Source organism: Myotis daubentonii, chromosome 1 (assembly GCF_963259705.1).
Source record: "Myotis daubentonii chromosome 1, mMyoDau2.1, whole genome shotgun sequence".
NCBI lineage: Eukaryota > Metazoa > Chordata > Mammalia > Chiroptera > Vespertilionidae > Myotis > Myotis daubentonii.
In genome coordinates, this window is record NC_081840.1 from 211818019 (window position 1) to 211843697 (window position 25679).

Here is a 25679-nt window from a genome sequence, read left to right on the forward strand (position 1 = left end):
ATTTTATTGATTTTTTACAGAGAGGAAGGGAGAGGGGGGGAGAGTTAGAGAGTTAGAAACATCGATCAGCTGCCTCCTGCAAACCCCCTACTGGGGATGTGCCCGCAACCAAGTTACATGCCCTTGACCGGAATCGAACTTGGGACCCTTCAGTCCACAGGCCGATGCTCTATCCACTGAGCCAAACTGGTTAGGGCTCACATTCATTTTTTAAAAAATGTTTTTATTGAATTTAAGAGAGAGAGGAAGGGAGAAGGATAAAGAGATAGAAACATTGATGACAGAGGAACTTCATCGATTGGCTGCCTCCTGCATGGCCCCTACTGGAGATTGTGCCTGCAACCTGGGCATATGCTCTGACCTAGAATCACTCTCTTGGTTCATGGGTTGGTGCTCAGCCACTGAGCCACACCGGCTGGGCTCACATTCAGTTTTGGTAGGATTTTGATGGACCCATAAAGGGATGGGAGATTGGAACAGAGGCTCTGGAAGAGAAGAAACTCTCAAAGAACTAAGGAAATACCACGGTAGTACAATATATCCTCTCAACTAGCAGAGGATAAACCCCCCCAGTGGACTGCCCTGTTGCTGGCAGTGACTGTCCCTTACCTGAATGCCCCTTACTGTCTGCTGGTAGCGCAGTTTACGCCTCGGGGAATATGAACTTGTTTTTGGTTCACTGTGCGGAATGGTTGAGTACATTATTAGCCTAGAATTTTCTTTGCAGCACAGGGCCCATTAAACATTGTACCCTTAGTAAACAGCAGAGTTTGTGTGGCGGTCATTATGCCAAATGGTTTAGGAAGGTCTAGGTAAAAGAAGACAGAGTTACCAAGAGTCTTAAGAATGACCCTCTTGAGCAAAATTATGATCTGTATATATCGATTGCAAACAGCCACATCCATATTTTTCCCTTCTTTTGTCATTGGGGGAATAAAAGTGAAGTGATGCCATTATGAGATTAAGATCATCATCATCAGAGCATTGAGTAATATGAATAATTGATATAATCCAACAGTCTTGTTTCTTAGATATATTGTTGTTCATAATATGTAAGAGCAGTCATTTTGAAATGGTTCAGTTACAGTACCTGTTATGGCCAGCAGATGCCTGCAAACACCATAAAATCATTTTGAGCAGATTGTTTTAAAGACCAAACTGCTGTTTTTTGGAGCAATATATATATCTGATCTAGTATGATTGCTTATATTTCATTCTTTGCCTTTTAATTCCAGATGTAGAGACTAAAGACATTTTACTTAAAAGGAACATGTAATATTTTCTTTTCTGGGAGTATTAAGTGTGTATTAGGATATCTACTATTTGTATGTCATTTAAAAAATTGAGATGAAACCGTGAAAGAGAAGCACTTGTAAATGTTGTGCCATTCTTTTTTCCCCCCAATAAGATCAAACGAATTTTAATGTCTTCTTTTGTGTATCTTTTTCTCTAATCAATATAGGAGAAGTATTCAAAAGGAATAATTCCCCTTTCTGCTATATCTACAGTACGAGTTCAAGGAGACAACAAATTTGAGGTTGTTACAACACAAAGAACTTTTGTTTTTAGAGTAGAAAAAGAAGGTAAGATTATTTCTTTGTTCCTATGAAAACACTCGCAGATATTCAAGAAATCTTTAAATACGTTACTTTTAAATAATTTACATTTTATGTTAATTTTTTAAATGCCATAAGCAAGCTGACAAGTATTTATTCACTATTCTCACATGCAGCTAATACTTAGTGGGGATCTACTAAGGGTAAACAAGGACTCTTCTAAATTCTGAGTATACAGCAATGAAAAAAAGTAGACAAACATCTCTGCTCTTATGGGTAATAATGCAAAATAATTATTTAATATGCAAAAATCCGTTTTTCTAACCATTCCAAGGTTGGTTTTACAGCAGGCTTTAACTGAATGCACAGGCACAGTAGTCATTCTAACATAGATTTTGCAGTATCTTTTCTTTTTCTTGAATATTTTCACCTGCATCAGCTGCTACAGGTCACTTGATGGTGAAAATTGATGTAAAGGTGGTTTAGGGATATCTAAACCTTTAAACCTTCTCTGACTTTTTGGGTGGGAGTGAGGGAGCTAGAGCCAGGGGAGTTAAAATTTTCTGTTGTGTATTTTGATTGACTGCCAATAGCATCATTACTATAAACACCACTACTTTTAAATAATATAGGTAAGGTTCTATTCATTAATTAAATAGGATTTTAACTTATTTTAAAGCCCACATTTAGGATAGATTACATACAACTCAACTAGATTTTTAAAAGTACTTTTACTTGTTGGTACTTAATTTGAATAATGGGTGATATGGAAAACTTACTGATTTTCACAATAGTTTCATGATATATGTAGGTATTACAATTATTATTCCATTTTACACATATGAGCATTCACTTTTTATAAACTACAACAATATTAACTGTTACGGAGCAATATTTATTTATTTTTAAACTGCTAGATTCCTAGAACATACGCTTGGGCATGGCACATAGAAAACATTCCATAAATATTATTTATTTCTAGAAAGCTTCCTGTATTGCTTGGGATAATCAGTAAATGAGTAAGTCCCAGCTGCTGTTTATACTGGAGCTGCTTTTGTCCAACGGTGACTCACCACTTGAGAGAGTAACTTAGTGGTTTCTAATGATATAAAAAAATAATACCAAACAAACATAAAAAAAAAAATAAGAAATACCAAAGTACATCACTTCTGGTACGTCTAAGTAATTTATTGTGAAACATACCGATGCATATATTGCACCCATGTCATGTAAAAGTGTTCCTTATTTGCTATTAGACAAATGTTGAGCGCTTTAGCCTAGAGCTGGGGTTAACCCAACATGCCCAGGTGCCTAAGTGTGGCTCAAGGCTTGTTTTCCTGCACACAATCTTGTTAGATCCCAACCTCCATCATTCCCTGACATCTCATCTTGCAGCTGTTTGTGCCTCAGTGGCAGTGTTGAGCTGTTGCAGCCCAGCCTGTATGGTGAGGAGAGCCTGAGATATTTACTGTCGGCCCCTTTACAGAAAGAAAGCTCGCCGGCCCCTGTCCTGTCCTGGAGCACTTTTTATAGACCTGCTGCTTATGTGAGAAGCTACTTTTTGTGGTTCATTGCCTGAAATTCAGAAAGTTATCCACAGTTGTGATACTCGATATGGAAGTTGTCTCTGAAATCATAGTTTTCTCTTAGGCTATTTCTTCAAACACATGGCGTTGCTACTCTTGACTGGCTCTCATGGTGCTCTTTCCTTCTGCTTTGGTTTCCACGGCCCCGAAGGTGACTGCCTGTGTCTTTGAGGTGCTTGTCACCTTCCCCTTGGCCTGTCAGAGTGAATTCCACATATGCCACGCGGCCTGCATTTTAAGAGAGACGTACCAAGTAAAGTTTCCAAACTGTTCAGCCACGTTTACTTGCTGCAGCTAAAAGTTAAACAGACACATTTTCTTAAAGTGGAATTTGTCAACCCACACATTTAAAAGTTACGTGTTTATAGTTGACCCTTGAATCCATCTGTGATACATAGTGCATCTTTGTGATACGAACTTAGTATAAGAATTTCATTAACTTTGATATAAATTATTTGTTAAATAAGTTTTAGGTCTTTAATTTTTGAAAGCGTGAAAATACTGCTTTAGTGAAAATTCTATTCACATAGAATTACTGAAGGTAATTTTTAAGTTATTTTCATTGGAAGTCATTTTTACAGAGTAACAAGTCACATTTTTAAAGATAAGTGGATGTAGCCAGTCACAGTGGCTCAGTGGTTGAGCATCAACCTATGATGCAGGAGGTCATGGTTCGATTCCTGATCAGGCCATATGCCTGGGTTGTGGGCCCCACTAGGAGGGTGTGCAGGAGGCAGCTGATCAGTGATTTTCTCTCATCATTGATGTTTCTCTCTCTCCCTCTTCATTCCTCTCTGAAATCAATAAAAATATATTTAAAAAATAAAATTAAAATAAAGATAAGTGGATGTAGAGATGTGTGTGTGTGTGTGTGTGTATACATACATATACATAAATGCTATATATGTGTCCATATCTTTAGTATGGAACTTTCAACAGGATACTAAATGTGTTTTATTAAGTGCTTTTTCCTTCCATGTATACAAATGATTACTTTTTATTTTGTGGAAACTGAGAAATCAATCCCATGAAATATGGTTTATGAAATATTTGACTTAATGAATTTTAAGCCAAATTAAACTTTGCTTCAATCTATTCATCATACAAGACCAACATTTGGAACAGAAAGAGGAATTGGTTTCCTATTCTAACAGAGCTGAATTCTTTATTTTGGGAAGGAAGGTTCTGAGTGACCTACATATAGCAGCTCCCCATCTCCCCTGAAACCAGTGTCACTCCTTCCAAACTGCAGCGTAGCCCCCTGCTGAGGCAGGGTTACAATTTGGCATCTTTTCCCCACACATTTTCAAAGGCTCAGTTCCCCCCGGTTGCCTAGTGCCATACTGTCATTCTCTTAGTTGAAATAATAACATTTTAAAAATGCTCTTTCTCATATAGAAAAGGTAGTCTGATTGTTTTTGTCCTCAAACAGAGCCATGGGCACTGGTCATAGAAGCTAATGATCTCTTCATTTAGTCTGTATCCCCTTGGCCATGTGGACACATGCAGATGTGTTACTGCACACATTCAAACAGCAGGTGATGTGTGAGTGCGCAGTTCTCAGCATTAAAGGGGGGGCTTAAGAATTCTGCGGGGTCCTTCCCCTTCCCAGGCCACTTGCAGCACCGGCTCTCAGATGCAGGTCCCGTGTTCCTATCCATCTTTGCCCGTTCTGGACTCCTGGGAGACAGGAAGTGTCATTCTCCCAGCCATGTTTCCAGAGTCTAGAAATCTAGACTATGCCACACAGCCCTCCAGTGGCCACTGCAATACCGCAAGGCTCCCCCCTACCCGATCCCCCCCCCCCCCCCCACACGCACTGTTATTTTCTTTTTAAAGAACACTTGGGCTAAAAAAAACCATAAATTCCCCTTAGTTGTTTTGGGCAAGCAGACTTACCTGTTTTGAAATCGCCAATGTTTCAGAAGCAAGGCATGGAACATTTACTCCCTGGAGGGAGAGCCCGGAGATGAACAGTTCTCTGTTGCATCCTTTGATAGGCTTCTCATGATAGAGCCGGCCACACACTGTGAGTCATTGTCCTATCTTTTTCTCTCTCATATATCACATCCAGTCCATCAGCAGATCTTATCAGTTTGAGTTTGGAAATATATCTGTATGCAGGCCAGTTCTCAACACCTCCCCCACTTCCACTCTAGTACAAGCCACCACGTGTGTCTGGATCATTGTATTAACCGCCCTGGATCGAGGACAGTCATATGTTCACTACAGCTGTCGGAGCAATCACGCAACAAGAAAGTCAGGTCATGGCAGTCCACTCCCGGTGGTCTGTGTCTTTCCATCTCACCGAGAGTAAAGCCGTTAGGATGCCCAAAAGCCCACGTGGGTGGCCCTGATCCCTCTGTCCTTACCTCCTGTGCTCTCCTTAACTTGCCAAACCTGCTGTTGCCTTGGGGTCTTACACTTGCTGCTTTTTAAAAAAAATTCCAGAATGTTCCTCCTGCAGCCATCCTCCTGACGTGGTCTGTTGTTCCCACTTCCTTTAGGCTTTTGCTCCACCATCACCTTCTGAGGCTTTTTCTATTAGTCTATACAAAATAGCACTTCCCTGTATCCCTCATCTCATTCTTTATTTTATCCTGTTGCACTCCTCACTGTGTAACAGACTTGTCTATATTTTATCGCCTTCCTTTTTGCACAGAGTGTGAACTCCAGCAGAGTAAGGCCATGTCTGTCTTGTTCCGTCTTCCATTCCTGGTGTGCAGAATAGGTCTTGGACTGCTGGGACTAAGTAAATATTTGTATGAATGGTAGGTTATTGACTTCAAGAACACACCCTGTGTGCAATACTTCCTTCCCTAAAATTGATCATGGGCTACTTTGAGGGTTTTTAAAAAATGTTGTATTATCATATCAGATTATATCAAAAGTAAGGGTCAATTAAACTTGATTAGATTCCATTATTAATCTGTCACACAGCCCTTGCATAGTAATAACCTAGTGCAGTGGTCAGCAAACGGCGGCTCATGAGCCACATGCAGCTCTTTGGCCCCTTGAGTGTAGCTCTTCCTAAGCCTTAGGAGTATCCTAATTAAGTTAATAACAATGTACCTACCTATATAGTTAAAGTTTAAAAAATTTGGCTCTCCAAAGAAATTTCAATCGTTGTACTGTTGATAGTTGGCTCTGTTGACTAAAGAGTTTGCCGACCACTGACCTCGTGTAATACATTCTTTGTTGTTAATATTTATGCTGACTACTCAGTCTGGTCGTCTGGAGAATATTAAGTCTCTTCCCACTGAGTTTTTGAATAATTTCCTTTTGTGAGTAGTATACCATAGCTGGCATTCCTGAACACCTCAAGAACTGATTTGAGGTTTGAGGGAATTCCTGTTAACTTTTACTTACATTCTAGCACAATTACAAGTGGCAATTTGTTTCCTCTCCTCTCCTCTCTCATCCCCCTTTTTGTCTTTCTCCCATCTGAAATATTCTACTTTGAGCAGGGCCATAGCTAGGTCAGAGCATGTTCTCAGAGGGAATGGTGCATAGACACTCAATAAATATTTGTTATTGGAAAGACCTGTAGCAGCGGATGCAGGTGAAATTATTCAAGAAGAAGAAAAGATGCTCTAAAATCTATTAAAAGAAAAAATCAATCTCACAAATAATCTAAAAGAGTGCTTCTTAAACATGAACATGGATACCGGTCACCTGGGGACCTTGTTAGAAGGAAGATTATTACTTTTTTAATAAATATATTTTTATTGATTTCAGAGAGGAAGGGAGAGGGGAGAGAGATAGAAACATCAATGATGAGAGAGAATCATTGATCGGCTGCCTCCTGAAAGCTCCCACACTGGGGATCGAGCCCACAACCTGGGCATGTGCCCTGACTGGGAATTGAACCGTGACCTTCTGTTTCATAGGTCGATGCTCAACCACTGAGCCACGCCAGCCCGGCTAAAAGGAAGATTCTTATTCATCCTGTCTGGGGGTGGGTCTGAGATTGTGCATTTCTGACAAGCTCCAAGACGGAGCCGGTGTCACTGGGTGTAGGACAACTGAGTAGTGTTTGTTATTTGCTTTTCCTTACAGAATTGAGTATTGGCCCTGCCTGCAACAGCATGCACAGTGTACTTGTGGGAAAGAATCTTTGCATTATCTGTTGTAGAGAGAGTAGATTCCCGGTCCCTGTTCCTATGTGTGTATTATGTATGTAAGTATGGATACATGTATTTTGTTCCCATCTTTATTTCCAGAGGAGAGAAATGACTGGGTCAGCATACTACTGAATGCACTGAAATCGCAGTCCCCCTCCTCGCAGTCTCAAGCAGTTGCTGCACCTGAGAAATGTGGATATCTTGAATTGAGAGGGTATAAAGCCAAAATTTTTACTGTGTTAAGTGGAAACAGCGTGTGGCTCTGCAAAAACGAACAGGTAAGCTATGTTACAGCAATTGCAAATTGCAGTCCCTGATTACATTAGCAGCTGTGCTCTGTTGGGCTTATTAGTGTTTTTACTTACAGCCTTGCTTATGCCTTGAGTATTCCACTAAATATAACAAAGGAGAGTTGTTTTGTTGAATTTTCTCAGTTCATTTAGCAGCACAAAATGTCATCTATATTAGATTTGAGACTAGACATCACCTTTCTAAGGGACTGAGGAATAGAATCATTGAAAATAATTTTTTAAAAGTATTCCTTAGCTGAAGTAACATTATAAAACTACATGAGAAAGTAATTAAGAACAAATTACACATTACAGCTGTTGATGAAATAGGCACCTGTTGTGTTTCTTTTGTTTTTGTGACAAAATTATAGAGTAAGCACGTATTTTCTTGACTTTACAGCATTTTGGCTTTTGTTTTGAGCAGATAAGTTGCTAGCAGAGTAAATAATTTACTAGAGACAAATGATTGATATACACGCATTCACACATATGCACATAAATACACACATATCATATATATATATATATGTATATATAATGGGCTTAACTTGTTATTGAATTTGGTTAATATGGAAGGACTCAATAGAAACTTTCAGTGTTATGAGAGACTGATGTTAAAATAAAGTTGTAATAAATTTTATGAACTTCATTTGACTCTGTAGACTTCCCTTTCTCTAACATATCTTGTTTTTAATATGTATAAGAAAATTCCTTATCCCTTTTTGGGAATTCTTACTTAATCTTTCAGCTTAGAATATATTAAATGCTTAGTAATTATTTGTGGAATTAAACGGTATGTTTTGGATAGCTGATCTAAAATGTACTCATTGTATGATACAGTATAATGGGTTATGATGTTGTGAACTATGAATGCTGACTGTTTTCATAACAAAAAGAGTGAAATCAACTCAAAACAAATAGTTTCAAAACACATGAACTCTAGATCTTTATCCAAGGCATTCTCTGGAACTTCAGTGCAAACTTACTCATTACATTTTTTGGGATAAGATTTCTTAGCCAATTAACTGTGGACAGCATCGGTTGAACACTGTTGGCATATTAATAACTTGGATAGTTAGCCTATTTCTCAAGAATAGTGATGTGCAGCTTAATAATTTGTATGAACTCAATATGAACATTTTCCGTTTGTGAAGTAAGATGATTAAAACTTTTCTTATTGGAATGGTGGTTAAAAATGCATAATTTGCATATATCAGTATGGAAGTTTCTTTGTTAAATGAGTACCACAAAATCATTGAGGTATTCATCTGTTAGTTGCACAGACCTGATGGGCTTCAAATTATTAGTTTAATTGCTTACATTCATTAGAATGCCTGAGTTTGTTATTCTCTAGAAGTAAAGTACAATGCTTTTAAGGTTTTACTGATATTTTCTGATTAACAAGAAATATCTGAAATTTTTGCTTTAACATTAGCATTTGAGTATAAAAAAGGGATAATAATGACTACCATTTGTTGAGTACCAGCTACTGTGCTAATTAATTTATGAATATTCCCTTTAATCTTACCCACAAATATGGGAGGAAGATATTATTATTCATGTTTTATAGCTGAGGAAAATGAGGATTAAGTAACTTGGTAAGGATTTCAATTCATTATGCAGAGTTTAATTTAAAACCAGAACTTTGTAACTCTAAGTCTAGCTTCTTAGCCGCTATAGCAAACTATCTTTTTAAACTGTATGTTGAAAAGAAAATTTGTGGCCTGTGACCTTTTAGAAATAGACGGAGATTCTTTCCTTGAATAATTTAGTTGCCTGGAAGGTTCACAGTGTGCATTCAGTAAGCATTATACCATGCCAGGCACTCGAAAAATGATGCGCTGACTGGAGGACACAAGCCTTCCAGGAGGAAAAGTCAGAGAAGACCAGTGTCCATGATAGATGGTGAGGTCAGTGCTCTGTCAGGCTTGTGTAGAAGTTACAGGGAGGTGCAGAAATGGGCATCTAATGAAGTCCGAGAATTAGAACACTTCCATGTACACAAATAATGAGTATATTCTCCGTAAATTTAAAGCATTAATACTGGACCCCTCCTCATCTTTTGAGAAATAAACCTCTTTTTTAAAACATATGTTATTGATTTTTAGAGAGAGAAGAAGGGGGGGAGAAAAAGAGAGAGAGAGAGAGAGAGAGAGAGAGAGAGAGAGAGAGAGAGAGAGACATCAATGAGAGAGAAACATTGATTGGCTGCCTCCTGCAGAGATTGAGCCCACAACTTGGACATGTGTCCTGACCCGGAATCGAACTGGTGAGTTCTTGGTGCATGGGGCGATGCTCAACCAACTGAGCTACACTGGCAGGACAATAAACCTATTTTTGATGGATGTATATTTCAAGTCCTTTTTAATGCATTAACATATGTGAATGTTACACACACACACATAGACACACACCCTTGCAAAGTGCATATTACTGTTCGTACGTGTGCTCTTTTAAAAAAATTATATCAGATTCATCATGTTGCATAGAGCCAGGTCTTAAGGGACTTAGTCTAAAGAACTAGTTGGCTAAAGACTGGCTGGATAAATTAAGGATGGCCCTCTATGTTTAGGCCCTGACATACTTTTCCAATTGTATTTATTTTTACACCGTAGGGCATGCCATTCCCCCAGGGGAGAGTTGCCCATTGGTTTGCTCACATGGTTTAGCAAATTGTGTGAAGAATTTGGGTGACATGCTAAATAAGGCATCTTTCTTCTGAATGAGCAGGGCTTTAAGCTAGTGTTTTAGGAAAAGTACTAAAAGATAATAAAATAGTTTGATGTAACTTCTAAAAGTTTTATATACACACTATACAAAGGAATCTTGTGGGTTTTTTTAAAAGATGATGGAAAAAACTCATCATAAAAATGTAAGGAGTGTTGATTCTGTATTTTCATTTGTGTCGGCTCTCATTTAGATCCATGTATCCAAGCTTAATTATTTTCATTTAAAAAATTTAAGACAGTGAATTTATTGCCCACATATCTTACAGTTTGACTAGAATAAAAAAATAAAGAACATTGACTTACACCACCCTAACATGAACAATTTTCACTTTCCTTTTCTCTATTTGTACAGTCTTACTAATGTACTTTGGAGATGACTAGAGAGAGTAAATGGAGGATAGAGGTGGGAGGGTAGCTGTTGCAGCATCTGTGGATGGGCTATTACAAAAGAAGCTTGGGAGCGCAGTTAGAACAAAGAAGACTGGACTGGGCGGTGCCAGTTCTGGGTTTGCATTCTTCATCTGCTGTTAATTGGCTCAGGTAATTAAGTTAATCTCCTTAGATTTAAATGGCATCATGTGAAGAAGAGAGATAGATTACTGTCTCCAAGGCCATTATTAAAATTCAACTATCTGGACTCATTAGAGCCATTGACTTAGGGTTTCTGGAGATGTTGTGTCGGAATCTGTGTTTGTAGAAAGTATCCTAGGTGAGTCAGTGACTGGTGATCCAAGACCACACCCAGGAAAACACTGCTCTAAGCTCTCTCTTCTACAGAACTAGAAGCATCCAGGTTAAGTGAACAAGATATTGCTGGAGTGGGAAAAATGTGTAAAAACAGCCTTCCAGAACTTTGAGTGGTTCTTTAGTTCATCATTCATTAACTTGGGTTTGCTAAACCTCTTTTTGTGATTGTTGCATTTGTAAGCATATCATTTTCTTGATTGAACATTTTGAAATGTGCAACATTTAAGTGGAAATTTACCAAAATCATTCTTAGTGGTAATAATATGTTTTTAAAAGTTTGAAGAACTGTTGCTAATAAATTATATATGGTTCTAAACTATAGCTACTGGGTTTTTTGTTTGTTTGTTTTTTAAATGCCAATAATGTTATATAAATTTTCATTTTTTCAGGTTAAAATCCTATTATTAGTTTCTTCACATAGACTTTTATTAACAGGAGAATGCTCTGTTGGAGAAATTAAAACTCCATTTGCAAAGTCAGCATAAAAGAAGGTGTTTGAAAAACAATTTAAAACTGTTATATCCCATATGTTCCTGTAACTCTGTGTATGTCTGGGAATTTACTCTAATTTTGTTGATTATTGCTAATCTTTTCTAAAGTTGTTTCTCTACTTCCAATAGGTGTCCCTAAGATTCCATGTGAAGCATCCCTACAAATATATTTTTAGTAATTCTTTTACTTTTTCTGGATCTGTCCCTTATACTGAATCAAGAATTTAGATTTTCTAAGTTTAAATAGAAATTCCCCCCCCCCCCGTCCCCCCATTGACTTCAGACCTAGAGGAAGGAATAGGGAGAGAGAGAGAAACATCTATGTGAGGGCGAAACATTGCACAGTTGCCTCCTGTATGCCCCTCAACTGGGGATCAAACCTGCAACCTGGGTATGTTCACTGACTGGGAATCAAGAGACCCTTCAGTGCACTGGAAGTTGCTCCAAACGAGCCAAGCCACGGGGAAAAATCTCTACTCTTTTAAGAGAAGTGGCATTATAATAGCAAGAGATGCCAGTCTTCACATTCTCTTCGATGTTTCACTGACAAGTCTAAACTCTGTGGAATCAGCATGGATTTTTCTTTTTCTCAGATGGACAGTTCCAACATTTACTTTTTTCATCTTTTTCTTTCCCTTTCAATAATTAGCAGATTGTAGGAACTGAAACTTGAAGTTGATCTTGGCTAAGTAGGAGAAATGCCTTAGGGAATGTTAGTTGTTTGTTTTTTCCAGATACACTGTAAAAAGTAGAAAAGAACCAATAGGAGATATCAAAACATTTGTTAGAGAGTAAGATAGCAAAGTAGAAACTGACACTAAGATTATTTTTTTAAATTTATTTTTCATTAAAATTGATACACTATATTAGTTTCAGGTGTACAGCATAGAAATTCCTCATTTATATACCTTACTATGTGATCACTATAATAAGTCTAGTAACCATCTGCCACCTTTAGTTATTACAATATTCCCTATGCTGTACATTACATCCTTGTGATTTATTTTTTAACTGGAAGTTTTGTGCTTCTTAATCCCCATCCCCTTTTCTACCCGTTTCCTCCCCTCTGTCAAGCATCAGTTTGTTCTTTGAATCTATTAATTTGTTTCTCTTCTGTTTCTGGTTTTTGTTTTGTTTTATTTTATTTTAGATTCCACATATAAGTGAAATCATATTTGTCTTTTTCTGTTCAAATTATACTCTCTAGGTCAATTCATGTTGTCACGAATGGCAAGATTTCATTTTTTTATGACTGAGTAATATTCCACTGTACACATGCACCACTTCTTTATCCATTCATCTATCGATGGATACCTAGGTTGCTTCCATATCTTGACTTTGGTAAACAATGTTGCAGTGAGCATAGGGATGCACATATCTTTTTGAATTATTGTTTTCATTTTCTTCAGATACAGACCCAGCAGTAGAATTGCTGTTTCTCACAGTAGTTCTATTTTTAATTTATTTTGGAATCTCTATACTGTTTTCCGTAGTATAAAATGATTTACCTATTTACTCATTTGCAAAACACTATGGTGCTATCATCACAGAACTTAAATATCAACCCGTTAAATATTTAGCACCATCTCACAGCACTACCCTCCAAAGTGTTTAATTTTTGCAAATTTCGTTCTGTTTCTTGTCTTGGCTTATGTTTTATGTGCCTGTAATGTAGTATAATTATGATAGTTTTTCTCCATTGTTTCTTCAACTTTGTATAAAATGAGTTTTGTAATTGAGTTTGTGTAGATTATACTACAGTTCACTCTACTTCTGTATTTTTTCATCTATTTTACAAATTTTTATTGGGCACATTCTCATTTGGGGGGACTGCTCTAGGCACTAGGGGTCCAGTGGGAACCCAAAATATCCCTCCTGTTTATTACATTGTGATAAGTTAATAAGATTTCTGGAGCCTTTTGTATATAATCTTTTCCTGTTTGATTACTTTTTGGCAAGAATATTTATGACCTTTTTCTAAATAATTGTTTATATTTAAAATGCTCTTAGCCATGTGAATAGGTATCAGTTTCATTTTAACCTTAAAAGCGTTATGTTATTTTTGTATTCCCCAATTAATGGAATAAGTATTTACTTTATTCACTGCTGTGTCCTCAGGAGTTTCACGCAGGTAGCCAACAGTTAGCAAACATTTTGTAGAATGAACCTGTTGAATTAATGGTCATTTACAGCTATTTTCTTGATGAGAGAGTTTATCTTTTAAAATATTTTTCTTTTAAAATTTTTCTCTATGAATTGTCTTTGTATTTTCTTTACTTATTTATTGGGATTTTGTCTCTTCTTAGAATGTCTTTAACCTGTTCATATATCAGTCCTCATATTTTCTACAACTACTTTTCTGAGCTATTGTTCACTTTCATTTTTCAGTTATTTGTTGTATAGAAATTTTATGTAATTAAATTATTTTTGTATTAGTTCAAAGCCTATAGATTTTCTGTATTCTGGAAAAATAATTGTTTTTTATAAATTTATTTATCTTGAAATAATATGGATGTTGAACGGAATTTCTGCCCATGAATGTAAGACAAATTGGGCTTTGGTTTCCATTTGTTATGTTGTCCTGAAAGCCAATCTGCCATCTTTTTCTAATGAGTATTTTTGAATATCATGTTAATATTAGCGGAATCATAACAGCCAGATGTCTTGCTTGGTGGGTTTGCGTATCCATTTAGTGATAATTGTGGCATTGAGGTTTTAACTACATAAATTTACTTGATTAAACATTCTCAAATCAGGGTATAAAAAGAGGCTTACTCCCCCCGCCCCCTAGCATAATGTTCCCTGGTGTCTGGCGTGGGCCTGGAACTCTGATAGAATTTAAATAGATCTCATAGGGCTACGGGTTGTGTGGTGCAGAAAGAAGCAGCAGGAAGTAGGTGGTGGCCTCTGATTCTCTGGGTTCTGTCTCTGGCCAAACTGTGCATCTGGTGTTTCCCAGGAAGCCTGGTGCCAATGTCATACAATGCCACATCTGTTTGCGACAAATGTCTAAGCATTGAGTTCTTAAATGCCTGGCATGGAGACCTGGCATCCAGTATTTCCCAAAATAGGCTCTGAGATTTCAGCATATTTGGGGTTAATAGACTCTTCTTCTTCTTTTTTTCTGTTTAGAAATCAAACTTTTATTTTGCAGTTTTCACTGTATAGTTTTAAAATGTAGTTTCAACCAGATTTCGTTGTTTCAAATTTGTACAAATAACCCAGTATCTCGGTAAATACTTAACCATTAATTCTAATCTGGATGTTTAATATGGAGTCATTGGTGTGACTACTTTCAGTCATTCTAAATAAAATGGAAATGTTTTTATTGAAGACAAATTCTGGCTTTGGAACCCTCAAATGCAAGGATTGTCTGGATGTACTCGGTTTTATATTCATCAGTTTTTATAATAATGCATATAAGGTAGATATTGCTGTATTTTCATACATGAGAACGTTGAGGTCTAGATAAACTAAATGACTCGCCAGCAGCTAGTCATACAGCTAGTGAGTGGCTCAGCCAAGGTTGTCCCCGAGGCCTGGCCCCCAGTGCCTCCTGGTCATCACCACTTTTGCAGTCATCCAGGCCTGCACTGCCAACCTCAGCCGTGGTTACAGCTGTCCCGGTGGGGGATTCGTGCTTTCTGAGAGTCCGCATTCTCTGACAGCAGATTAAATGTAAAATATTCTCTATTCCACAATCTGTGTTTAGCTTTATGTTTTCTAAAATAATATTCTAGGCATTTCATTTTTATGGTACTGTGGTTTTTTGGTGTGTATTTTTTTGTTTCAGTCCAGTTTATGGCATTTTAAGGGTTGGAAGTTTGGCTTATTCCTGACTTGTGTCTATTTTTCAAAACGAGAATAGTGCTGACAATCAGATTGCAGTTAGTGGGTAATTTATTTTAAATTTTCTTGAATGTCTAACATTCACATTCCATCCCATTTGAAAAAGGTATATATGCTTGTTGTTTCTATGCATGTATTCCCTGGTAATTAGCTTTTTAATAGGTAATATCTCCAATTGGATTTAAATTTAAGCAGGTAGAAAATAACACTTGCTCAGTAGAACTGGGTAGCACCTACTGCGTACCAGGTGCTTATTCTGCTAAGCATTTTTAATTGTATGAATTTAATGCTCCCCACAGCGATGCAATAGCTACTACTGTTATCTCCATTTTACAAATGAGTGAACTTCATGAAGCAAGAGAGGTATCGCGTATCAAGCTGGTCTGGGTTTTGTCATTTGTCCAGTCAAGTGTCACTGCCTCTGGAAAGCCTCCTATGGACACAGCTCTCTCCTCTCTGGGCTGGATTCGGTGCTTCGCCTACAGGCTTCTATGCACTTTTCTTTCAGTGCCTTATTGCATTCCCCCTCATTCTCGCCTTAGACCGAATCTTCTCCAAGGCGGGCACCCTGTCTTAGGCTTTGGGGCTGACCCAGGACTTAGCACACTTCCGGGCACTTGCTAAGTCCTTCATACACGCTGTTTTGCCAGGACACGTTTTCCCATTTTACAAAAGGGTATATCTGCTCTGCCTTCTTCACAGAATCTTCAAGAAAGCAAATGAGAGTTCACAGCTGTCTGTCAGCTTTAGAGCACTACACACACATAGCTACGAAACCAGTGATGGAGTGCTCTGCCAATGCTCAATGAAGACTGATGCTTTCAAGCCTCTAGATACTAGCACAGGGGTTGGCACCCAGGACAAATAGGTGCTTGATAAAACCCAATGTGTCACTGAGTTCTGACCAGCCTCTTTTTACCCATTCATCCTAATGATTTCTAATGATTTTTGTATGATTTGATCTTGTGCTTTTTTGCTTTACAGAAAGAAAAGTGTTTATATCCTGATATGTAAACATTGCAGACTCATACTGTCTTGATTCCACCACTGGTTCTGCTCTCTCTTTCAGTGTTTCTTAGTATTGGCAACGTGAAAATCACAGGCTTGTAGTTTTGCTTTGCTTTTTAAAAATTATTATTTTTTAAATATATTTTTTTAATTGATTTCAGAGAGGAAGGGAGAGGGAGAGAGATAGAAACATCAATGATGAGGGAGAATCATTCATCTGCTGCCACCCCACACTGGGGATCCAGCCTGCAACCCAGGCATGTGCCCTGACCAGGAATCGAACCATGACCTCCTGGTTCATTGGCTAATGCTTAACCACTGAGCCACACCAGTCTGGAATTTTCTTTGTCTTTTTAATGGAAGATTCTCAGGCTCTGCTTTCCGACTCATGTAATCAGAATCTCAGGTGGGAGGGAGACTTCTACACGGTTAACTTCGATGAGCATCAAGGAATGAGATCTATTCTAAATATGTTCTAAATACTGTCTGAAAAGATGGCTTAATGTCACCACAGATATTTTTAATGAGAAACGCAGTTGTTTCTTATTTAACAGCTCTCGAGAGCACTGACATTTATCTTGTTCCTCTGCGGTACATTTCACAGTCCATTTGTGCTGGCGAGTTCAGTGGGTCCTCTAATTACTCCAAACCATGTGGCCGTAGCCAGCGGCTGATAAATGGGTTGTAAATTTTTTTCCAGGCTAAAAAAATCATCTTTGACTTGCTCAGAAGTTTGGGGCCTTGAGCCGATCCTTACGTATTTTGTTTTTAACAGAACTTTCAGCACTGTGAGTAGACATGTCATGACTTGCTTGTAGAAAGGAAGGGCATCTATTCAGGCTGGAGCCTTGAAGAGGCCCATCCATTTCCATAAAGGTTGTCAGTCTTCCCATCTGCTGGTCTGATGGCTGAGTGTGCACTCTGCCCTTAGTAACCCACGGTGCCTGCAGGCCAGACCCCCCCTCAGAAAACACAACGTGCAGTGATCTGATAGCCAGCTCTTGTCAAATGCTTCATTACTCACAACTGTTGGAAGGACATGCACGTTAACGATTGTATTCTAGAGTTATCCCTGTATCAAGCTGAGCCATCATAAACCCTTTACAAAAATATCTTCTCTTCTTACTGCCCCTACTTTATTTCCTCATTTTTAAAAGAGAGCTGAGTTTCCAATCTCATGCAATGGGGTTTCTCAAACAGTTGCATTATCCCAGCCGGTCCCTTGCTGTGGATAATTGAGAATTTGCTTTTCATTTAATTAGTAAGTATAGCACTGAACCAATATGTTGAAACATTGATATGGAGCAAGTTGCAAAAGTTCGATCCCCTTTCTCTGTCTATATAGGTCACGTTCAACACTAATTTTTGTTAAGTGGGCTTATTATAAAAAGTAGAAGTATACCACATTCTTCTAATTGTTTTACAACACTTGGCATATCTCTACATCTTTGATATTATCAACTCAATTTTTAGCTTGTTTCTCCTAGCAAAAGGAACCATTTGTTCTTTCATCAGAAAAAAGAAAAGTTTTAATTGATGATTTATTTTATGAGTCATTTTCTTATCCTGACTAAAAACTTTTTAAGTTAAAAAACATAAGCCAAAGAACTTACATGCATATAGCCATAACTCATGGACAGACAATAGTGGGGTGAAGGCCAGGGGAGGGGGCATGACAAGGGTGAAGGGAGTCAATGGGGGAAAAAGGGGGAAATCTGTAATACATTCAACAATAAAGACAATTTTTTAAAAATGAGACTTTCTGCAATTTGTGATGGAAAGCCTGGATACCTTTGCAAGCGGAGGGAAGATCTGTTATTTTATTTCACTTATTTTATGTCAGGAATGCATTCGTATCAAACTCCTGAAGGACAACCCAGTCGCAGGGATTTATTTGTTTTAACAAATCTCTTGGTGGAGGCGGTGGAGAGCGGAGGCTACCAGGGAACAGGGTTCTTTCTGTTTGTTAACTCACTCTGACTCCTTAGCTCCAGGAATGGGTCCTCGGGCTCAGGCTAAAGTGGCTTCTGGGCATCCGCATGTTATTTCCCAGGAAGATGGAAAGGCAAGCTTTCCCTCCACCTTCCTGCCCCAAGCCAGGAATTATGTATATTTTATTGTGAGATATGGCCCCTCCCACCTGCAAGCAAAATGGGAAAAGAATGCTTTTACTTCTGACCCCTGCAGCAGGAGGGACAAAGGGAAGAAGGCCCACGCATTATTACTCTCACAGTCTCTGCCGGAAGTGCCCTTATCGGAAGTGAGCCGGTGTTTTTTTGCAGCCTGCCTTTATCATGGCTCCTTTTCCCAGCCATAATTTAATTTAGGAATTCAATTCACAGCTATTCTGCATCTGTTCACATAGATACTTTATTTTCTCGAGGTACAGATTAATTATATTTTTAACGTGTTGAGCTTATTTATTTGATAAATTCCCAAGCCCTTCTGACTAGACAATATATTGCAACCTTCAGTGTATTTAAAATGCAGACTTGTGTAGCTTTTTGAACAATTTCTAATCCTGGTGAGACATACCAAACATAGTGGCCATAGGTGTTGAACAAAAGGCAGTTTTCAAACCAAAATAGCAATGGAAGAGCTTCTTCAGAATCTGACTGAAGAAAGAGGAGTGTAATAAAATGTTGGAAATGAGATAAAATTGTAAAATAAGTAACGCATACGTTTGAGAGTAAATGAGAAACAATATGACAGGACAGAGATGACATACAGTAGCACAAAGGAAGAGCAAAGAGATGGCTTGGGTTTCAGCCTCTTTCTACCACAGGCAACTGCACTTTCCATGTAACTATCTTTCTGTGCCTTGACCTCCCCTTCTTTTTATATAAATAGCAATTATAGCAACCTCACAGTGTCCTTTGGCTCCCCCACCTAGAAAACAGCTGGGTACTTGGTAATAAAGCCAGGTGTGTGTAGCTCAAAAATCTATGTCCTACTCAACTGACGTTTCATGTGCAAGAAACACATACTTGACTAATAGCCAATTGTCAAGCTTAGAAGGGACCTTGTTATCATGTACTGAAAGTGACTACCTAAAATAAAACTATTCAATGCATTTTTTAATGATTTGTTTAATTCCACTCATATGTGTGTAGTCAAATTTAGTAAGATGTGTTTTCATTTGAGAATGTAATTGTACTTTTGAAATTCATATTTTTGTTTTAATCATTTTTTCTATTTTTCTTCAAACTAGGATTTTAAGGGTGGACTTGGTATTACCATAATCCCGATGAATGTAGCCAATGTAAAGCAAGTGGACCGGACTATGAAACAGTCTTTTGAGATAATCACACCCTATAAGAGTTTTAGGTAAGCTGTACTTAAACATTTTGTGCCTGTACTACTGCGAGACAGCTTTGGGGAGCCACTTTTACATTGCTAGTGGCAATTTTATTTCTTGCAGGACATTTAGTAAAACAATGTTTTTACTTTGCATTCTGTTTAATTTCTTAGCCAGTCTCTGTAAGCACCTGTGAAAGTGATTTGAATAATCATAAGACCTGCAGATACTAGTTACATGAAATTTGAGTTGTTTCTTTTCTTAATATATCTTTGTCTTAGTGGACTTAGTATGTTACATTTTTGTTATCAACAAATATATGAAAACGTACTTCACATTTTGAAGGAATAAAGTAAAAGGGGAATATTACGTTGTCTTTAGGCTGTGTTGTTGTTTACCTTCTTTTAGCCTAATCAAGTGTAGCCCCTCCTTTAAGATCAGCCCCTAATTATAAATGTTCTGTAATCATTTCCTAAAAGGAGCTCCAGTTTAAAATGATGCTGCATTTATTGGATCTCCTAGCATTTACTGATCAAATATTTTTGTACTTTGTTACATATCTTGTATTATGGTATTCTAGTAATTATTCATTATCACAGTGAAACACAAAACTCAATATATGTTCTTCATATGTGTCAGAATACTCCATAATGACTCCCTAGCTTTAGTACACAGAAGAGGCCTAAGTCAGTATCTGCTGAGTGCAACCACATTAATTCGTTTGTCACAAATAATCAACATACCACAGGGTAGTATAAATGTCATAGGCAATTGTCAGAGTTCTTTAAGGACTAACAATTACTTATCAATTTCAAAAATACAACCAAGTCTGGTACTCAGTTTATCTGTCAAAATATGTCTGCTGGCTCAAATTTTAGCAACAATCAAAAGACGTAAGGGATAATAAGCTTTATTTTCACATATGCAGATTCATGCTTCAACTGAAAATGTAGACATTGACTGAGCTGTTTTTACTCACAACACTCTGACACCAAATCTGTGGGGTTTTCCTCATACCAATCAATTCTCCAACTCTCTGGACTCCAGTCGGGTGTTCTACAATTCAGTTCTATTCTGCCATACCAGAGTGAGCATCAGGCCCCACAGGCTTACGGCTCAGTCCCACAAGACTGTCCTCCAGATACCAGTTGCAAGTATTGGGTCCCTGGGTACCCACACTTCTGTGCACATTGACTATAAAACAGGGTTCCCCTGACTCCCTTTCCCCCAGGTTTGATAAACTGCTAGCATTGTTCACAGAACTCAGGGAAACAGTTTAATTACTATTACCAGTTTATTATAAGGAATACAACCCTGGAAAGGCCAGATGGGTGAGCTGCATAGGGCAGGCACAAGGGATTAGTGGTGTAGAGCTTCTGTGCCCTCTCTGGATGTACCACCCTCCTCAGAACCTTGTTGTTTAGGGGTTTTTATGGAGGTTTCATTCCAAAGGTATGAGTGATCAAATCTTTGGCCATTGGTGATTAACTCAATCGCAAGTCCTTCCTCCTTCCCAGAGGTCAGGGGGTGGGGCTGGTTGAAAGTTCCAGAGCTAATCAAACGTTGGTATTTCTGGTGTCCAGCTCCAGTCTAGACTCCCAGCCATAAGTTATCATATTAGCATATAAAAGTCACTTTTATCATTCCAATGGTTTTAGAGCTATATACCAGTAAAGATCAAATACCTGTTTTCCATAAAACCATATTGGCTGTGACCAATCTCTATATAGAAAGAGAAACCACTAAGAAATGTATAACTATTATAGTGATGATGTTATTATAAAGAACGTCAACAAAAATCCACACAGGTCACTCAGTTTTCTTCCTGATTGTGTAACTTATGCTAGTCGTCTATATTTTCATTGTATTTCAAAGCATTTTTTTCTTCAGAAAATTGTAATGCGAAGCATTTTTCTGTGGGTGATTGAGTATGGCACATTTCTGGGCACACGATAGGTACTCAGTAAATATTTCTTAAAGGAGTTTAAGAAACTGATCTTTAATGTTTTTATTCTTTCAGTGAGGCACCCCACAAACACTAAGATTTAGAATAAATCAAAACATGGCTAAAAATGAGTTAGAATTCTGTTGAATAGTAATCACTAAAATTTTTGATTTCTCATTTTCTTAAAGCCATTGTACATCCTTTGAATGACAAAATAATCTATTTTTAGTACTAAAAAATTAAAACTTTATGGTGGGCATTTTTGTAGTCTAGTTTCAGACTACCCTGGCATTCTTTCCTGGGGAAGTAACCCTATAGACCTGAAACTCTGACAGTCTTACGTTGATTATTATACAACCACTACTTAGGAAACAGGGCCTCTCATTTAATCTCTTGACCTAAAACGGCAATTTTTATATCCTGGTCAGAAAAACGTACATGTTAATTTTGCTTCAAGATACATAAACGAAGTCATAAGCAATGTGAAAAATTAAAGAAAATAAATAGATTCCTAAATTAGATGATTGACAGAAGAGACTATCCAACTGCCTGGAAGGCATATTTTTCAGCTGCTGTGTAATGTGTGAGTGAAATGAATATGCAAACCGAACATACCGCTTAATTGGCCTTTACCAGGGAGATCAATAATGCAGAAACGTTAATTGTTTCAGCTTTGTAGCCGAGTCTGAAAAGGAGAAACAAGAGTGGATTGAAGCTGTGCAGCAATCGATAGCAGAAACTCTCTCTGATTATGAAGTAGCTGAGAAGATTTGGTTCAATGAGTCCAACAGGAGCTGTGCAGATTGCAAAGCCCCGGATCCGGACTGGGCATCCATCAATCTCTGCGTCGTCATCTGCAAGAAGTGTGCAGGTAATTAGTGATAAGTTATGCTCATCACTGTCTGGTGGCAGGTTGGCACTGAAGGCTCTTTATTGTCATATATAATGTGTCTCGGCTAATGGTTGTGGAAAATAAAAACAGAGAAAGCTTATTACATTTAAATCAATTTTCGAAATGCAATTCTAAGTTTCTCTTATGCATGGTTTAGGTATCAAAATTGATTTTTAAGCATGTAATCATTTTTTTGTGCTTACTGGTCCATGTATGGATTGTAAAAAGAGAGCGTCGACATTTTTAGATTTTAGGTGAATGTGTTCCGGAACACACTTGCTCTTTGTATGATTTGTCCTTTTTCCTTCGGTCATCTTTTAGCAATCCTGTTTTTCACATCAACGTTGTTCAGAGCTCTAAACTGGGTATACCAGGTCTGGCACCTCTTCTAGGGAGTATTTTTATACAGAAGCATTTTCCAAGTGTAGTGAGAGTTACGAAAGTAACCAGAGCCATGAGTGGTATTCCTGTTGAGGCCTTCCACCCTACAGACTGTTTGCTAGTTCTCTGTATTGGGAGCTCAGACAGTTGTCCAAGTGAGTGCAGGCAGTGGACCCAGCTTAGGTGTGAAACCGTGGAGATCTTGGAGAAAGTTAGCCCCAACCCAAACTTTAATGCATCTTTTTGCTCTGCCAGGTACTGTGCTGGCCTAGGAATTAAAAAGATGTAGAAGGCATGGGATTTCCTGCAGCAGCAGATCAATAGTGATTATAATAGAGGAAGATGAGGGCAAGAGTAGAGTATAGGTTTCATTGAGTGACATGGAGGAGAAGCACCTAAGTCAGCTGGAGCCAAGACAAGAACAGTTGCTTTAAATTCTTTTTTTTTATTATTAAAATATTTTCTTTAATATATTTTATTGATTTTTTACAGAGAGGAAGGGAGAGGGATAGAGAGTTAGAAACATCGATGAGAGAGAAACATCGATCAGCTGCCTCCTGCACACCTCCTACTGGGGATGTGCCTGCAGCCAAGGTACATGCCCTTGACCGGAATTGAACCCGGGACCCTTCAGTCCGTAGGCCGACGCTCTATCCACTGAGACAAACCAGTCAGGGCTGCTTTAAACTCTTAATACTCTCAGTGCTACCACACTTCTCATCACCACAGGATAGATTTCCCAAACAGCTAATTAACAACATCAATAGCAGCAACAAAGAGCATCCATTAATCCCCCTCTACTCTGCAGATGTTCCTTTCCAGCCTCAGGAAGACATAGCCTTTGTGTTGTCCAAGGCTGTTCTTTCTACCTATGCTCCCTTTCTTTCCTTTCTTCTCACTCTCTATGTAGCTGTTCAACTATGGTTCCTTTTGTTTCAATATATAAACCAGCCTTAGTCTGTCCTATTAACACCAGCTTTCTGAAAATGTAACCATTCCCTTCTGTGTACCAAAATGTGTCCTTTTTTTCTTTAATAGACAAAGGCTCTCAAGAGTAGTCATCTGCACCGGGTTTCTTCGTATCCTTAACTTCCTAGTTTTTCTTTAGCATCTCTAATCAGTCTTCTTTTCTCTCTACTCTAGTAAAATTATTCTCCCCACGTTTACCAATGTATTCTACCTCTCCATGTCTGTGTGGTCAGCTCCAGTCTTTATTGTCTTCTGCGATATTTAACAATCTGACGCTTTAAGACTTCCCATCCTCCCTCAGCTTCCAGGAGACCATTTCCTCGTGTGCTCTTTCTACTCTGCTCATCCTTTCTCGGGCTGCTTTTCCTCTGCCTGCTCCTGAAATAGGTGTTTCCCTGGGGTTGCATGCCCTGCTGTCTTCCACTGGATGTTCCTGAGGGGTGACTTTTATCATTGGACTTCAGCACTCATTTTTATGCAGATGACTGTTAGAAACCAACACTCTTATATCTACCTACTAGAACCTCTTAGATTTGCCCAAGATCCCTCAAAAAATAACATGTTAAAAATGGAGCTCTCATTGATGGCCAGCTCATTACATAAAACTGCACTTTCTCCTATATTCCAAATCCTGGTCGGAACAGTCCTGCCCACCTACAGTGAAGCTTAAAATCCCAGAGATCCTCCTGACCCTCCCCCTGTCCTCGCAGGACACCGGGTCCCATCAGTTTCATCTTTGCAGTGTTTCTAAATCGGCCCTCCACCTTGTTTCTCTTTCTGTTGCCTTAACTCAGATTCTGTCATTTCTTGTCTAGGCTACTCTGTCCAATTCTTCCTACTTGGTTCTCAGTTTGACCCCAGTTGCTTTTAGGTGTTCTTTATAAATGCAAACCTGTGCAAATTCCTGCCCTGGGAGTTCTAGGGCCTTGTGTTCTGAGTAGTTTCCATCTCAAAGACCAGAGGAGAGGAACCTTTTTAAGGTAGAGAGAGGAACTCTTTCATGCTTTAAGGAAGAAAGTTCTTAAGATCAAAGGTAATGTCTTATGTACCTTTTCCCTTCTTTGGAGTTTAGACTATTGTCTGAACATGACTTTGTTGGTAACGACTGAATGTTGATTTATATGGCAGAATTGAACTGATAATAATAGAATGTTGGGCTGTTACTCTCTACCATGCATACAATAGTAGAATAAAGAATCCACTTAAGCCTGGAGTGGCTAAGTGTTTGAGTGTAGGCCTTTGAACCAGGAGATCACAGTTCAGTTCCTGGTCAGGGTACATGTCTGGTTGTGGGCTTGATCGCTAGCGTGGGGTGTGTGGGAGGCAGCCGATAGATGATTCTCTCTCATCATTGATGTTTCTATCTCTCTCTCCCTCACCATATATATATATATATATATATATATATATATATATATATATATTAAAGACTCCATTGAAGACTAAGTACCCATTTATTAGAATTGTAGCTAGTTTTTTTAAGAATAAAGGGATAATAACTGTTTTCATATACATGTAATTTACACAGACCCATTATAAAATATTTTCAGTGACCCACTATTTCTAATTAATTACCAAACGATGCAAAAATTATATATGTATGGGTATACATACATGCGTGCATGCACACATATGTACACACATGCACATCTATACACACCTTTAAGTGTATAGTTTTATGCCAGTACAAGATGGTGATGAAGGTGATTACTGTTAACTTCATTGTGGTTGGTTATGATTTCTGCATAAACACCATCACTACTCCTGGGTGTAAATAGACATCAGTGTATTTTCAGTTGAAAAAAAAAATATAA

General features: G+C 38.2%; 1 protein-coding gene across 7 annotated transcripts in view; it reads left to right on the forward strand.

Annotated features, from left to right (window-relative positions):
- ARAP2 (ArfGAP with RhoGAP domain, ankyrin repeat and PH domain 2) overlaps positions 1 to 25679 on the forward strand; it is a 159617-nt gene that overhangs the window by 51901 nt on the left and 82037 nt on the right. For all 7 annotated transcript variants that reach the window (XR_009449802.1, XR_009449801.1, XM_059673672.1 and 4 more), the window contains exons 8-11: positions 1463 to 1583; positions 7366 to 7544; positions 19592 to 19707; positions 22295 to 22494. Coding sequence is in view for 5 of the 7 variants with exons in the window: in XM_059673672.1 (XP_059529655.1) it covers positions 1463 to 1583; positions 7366 to 7544; positions 19592 to 19707; positions 22295 to 22494 (616 nt within the window). In the remaining 2 variants the exon portion in view is untranslated. The remainder of the gene's footprint in view (positions 1 to 1462; positions 1584 to 7365; positions 7545 to 19591; positions 19708 to 22294; positions 22495 to 25679) is intronic.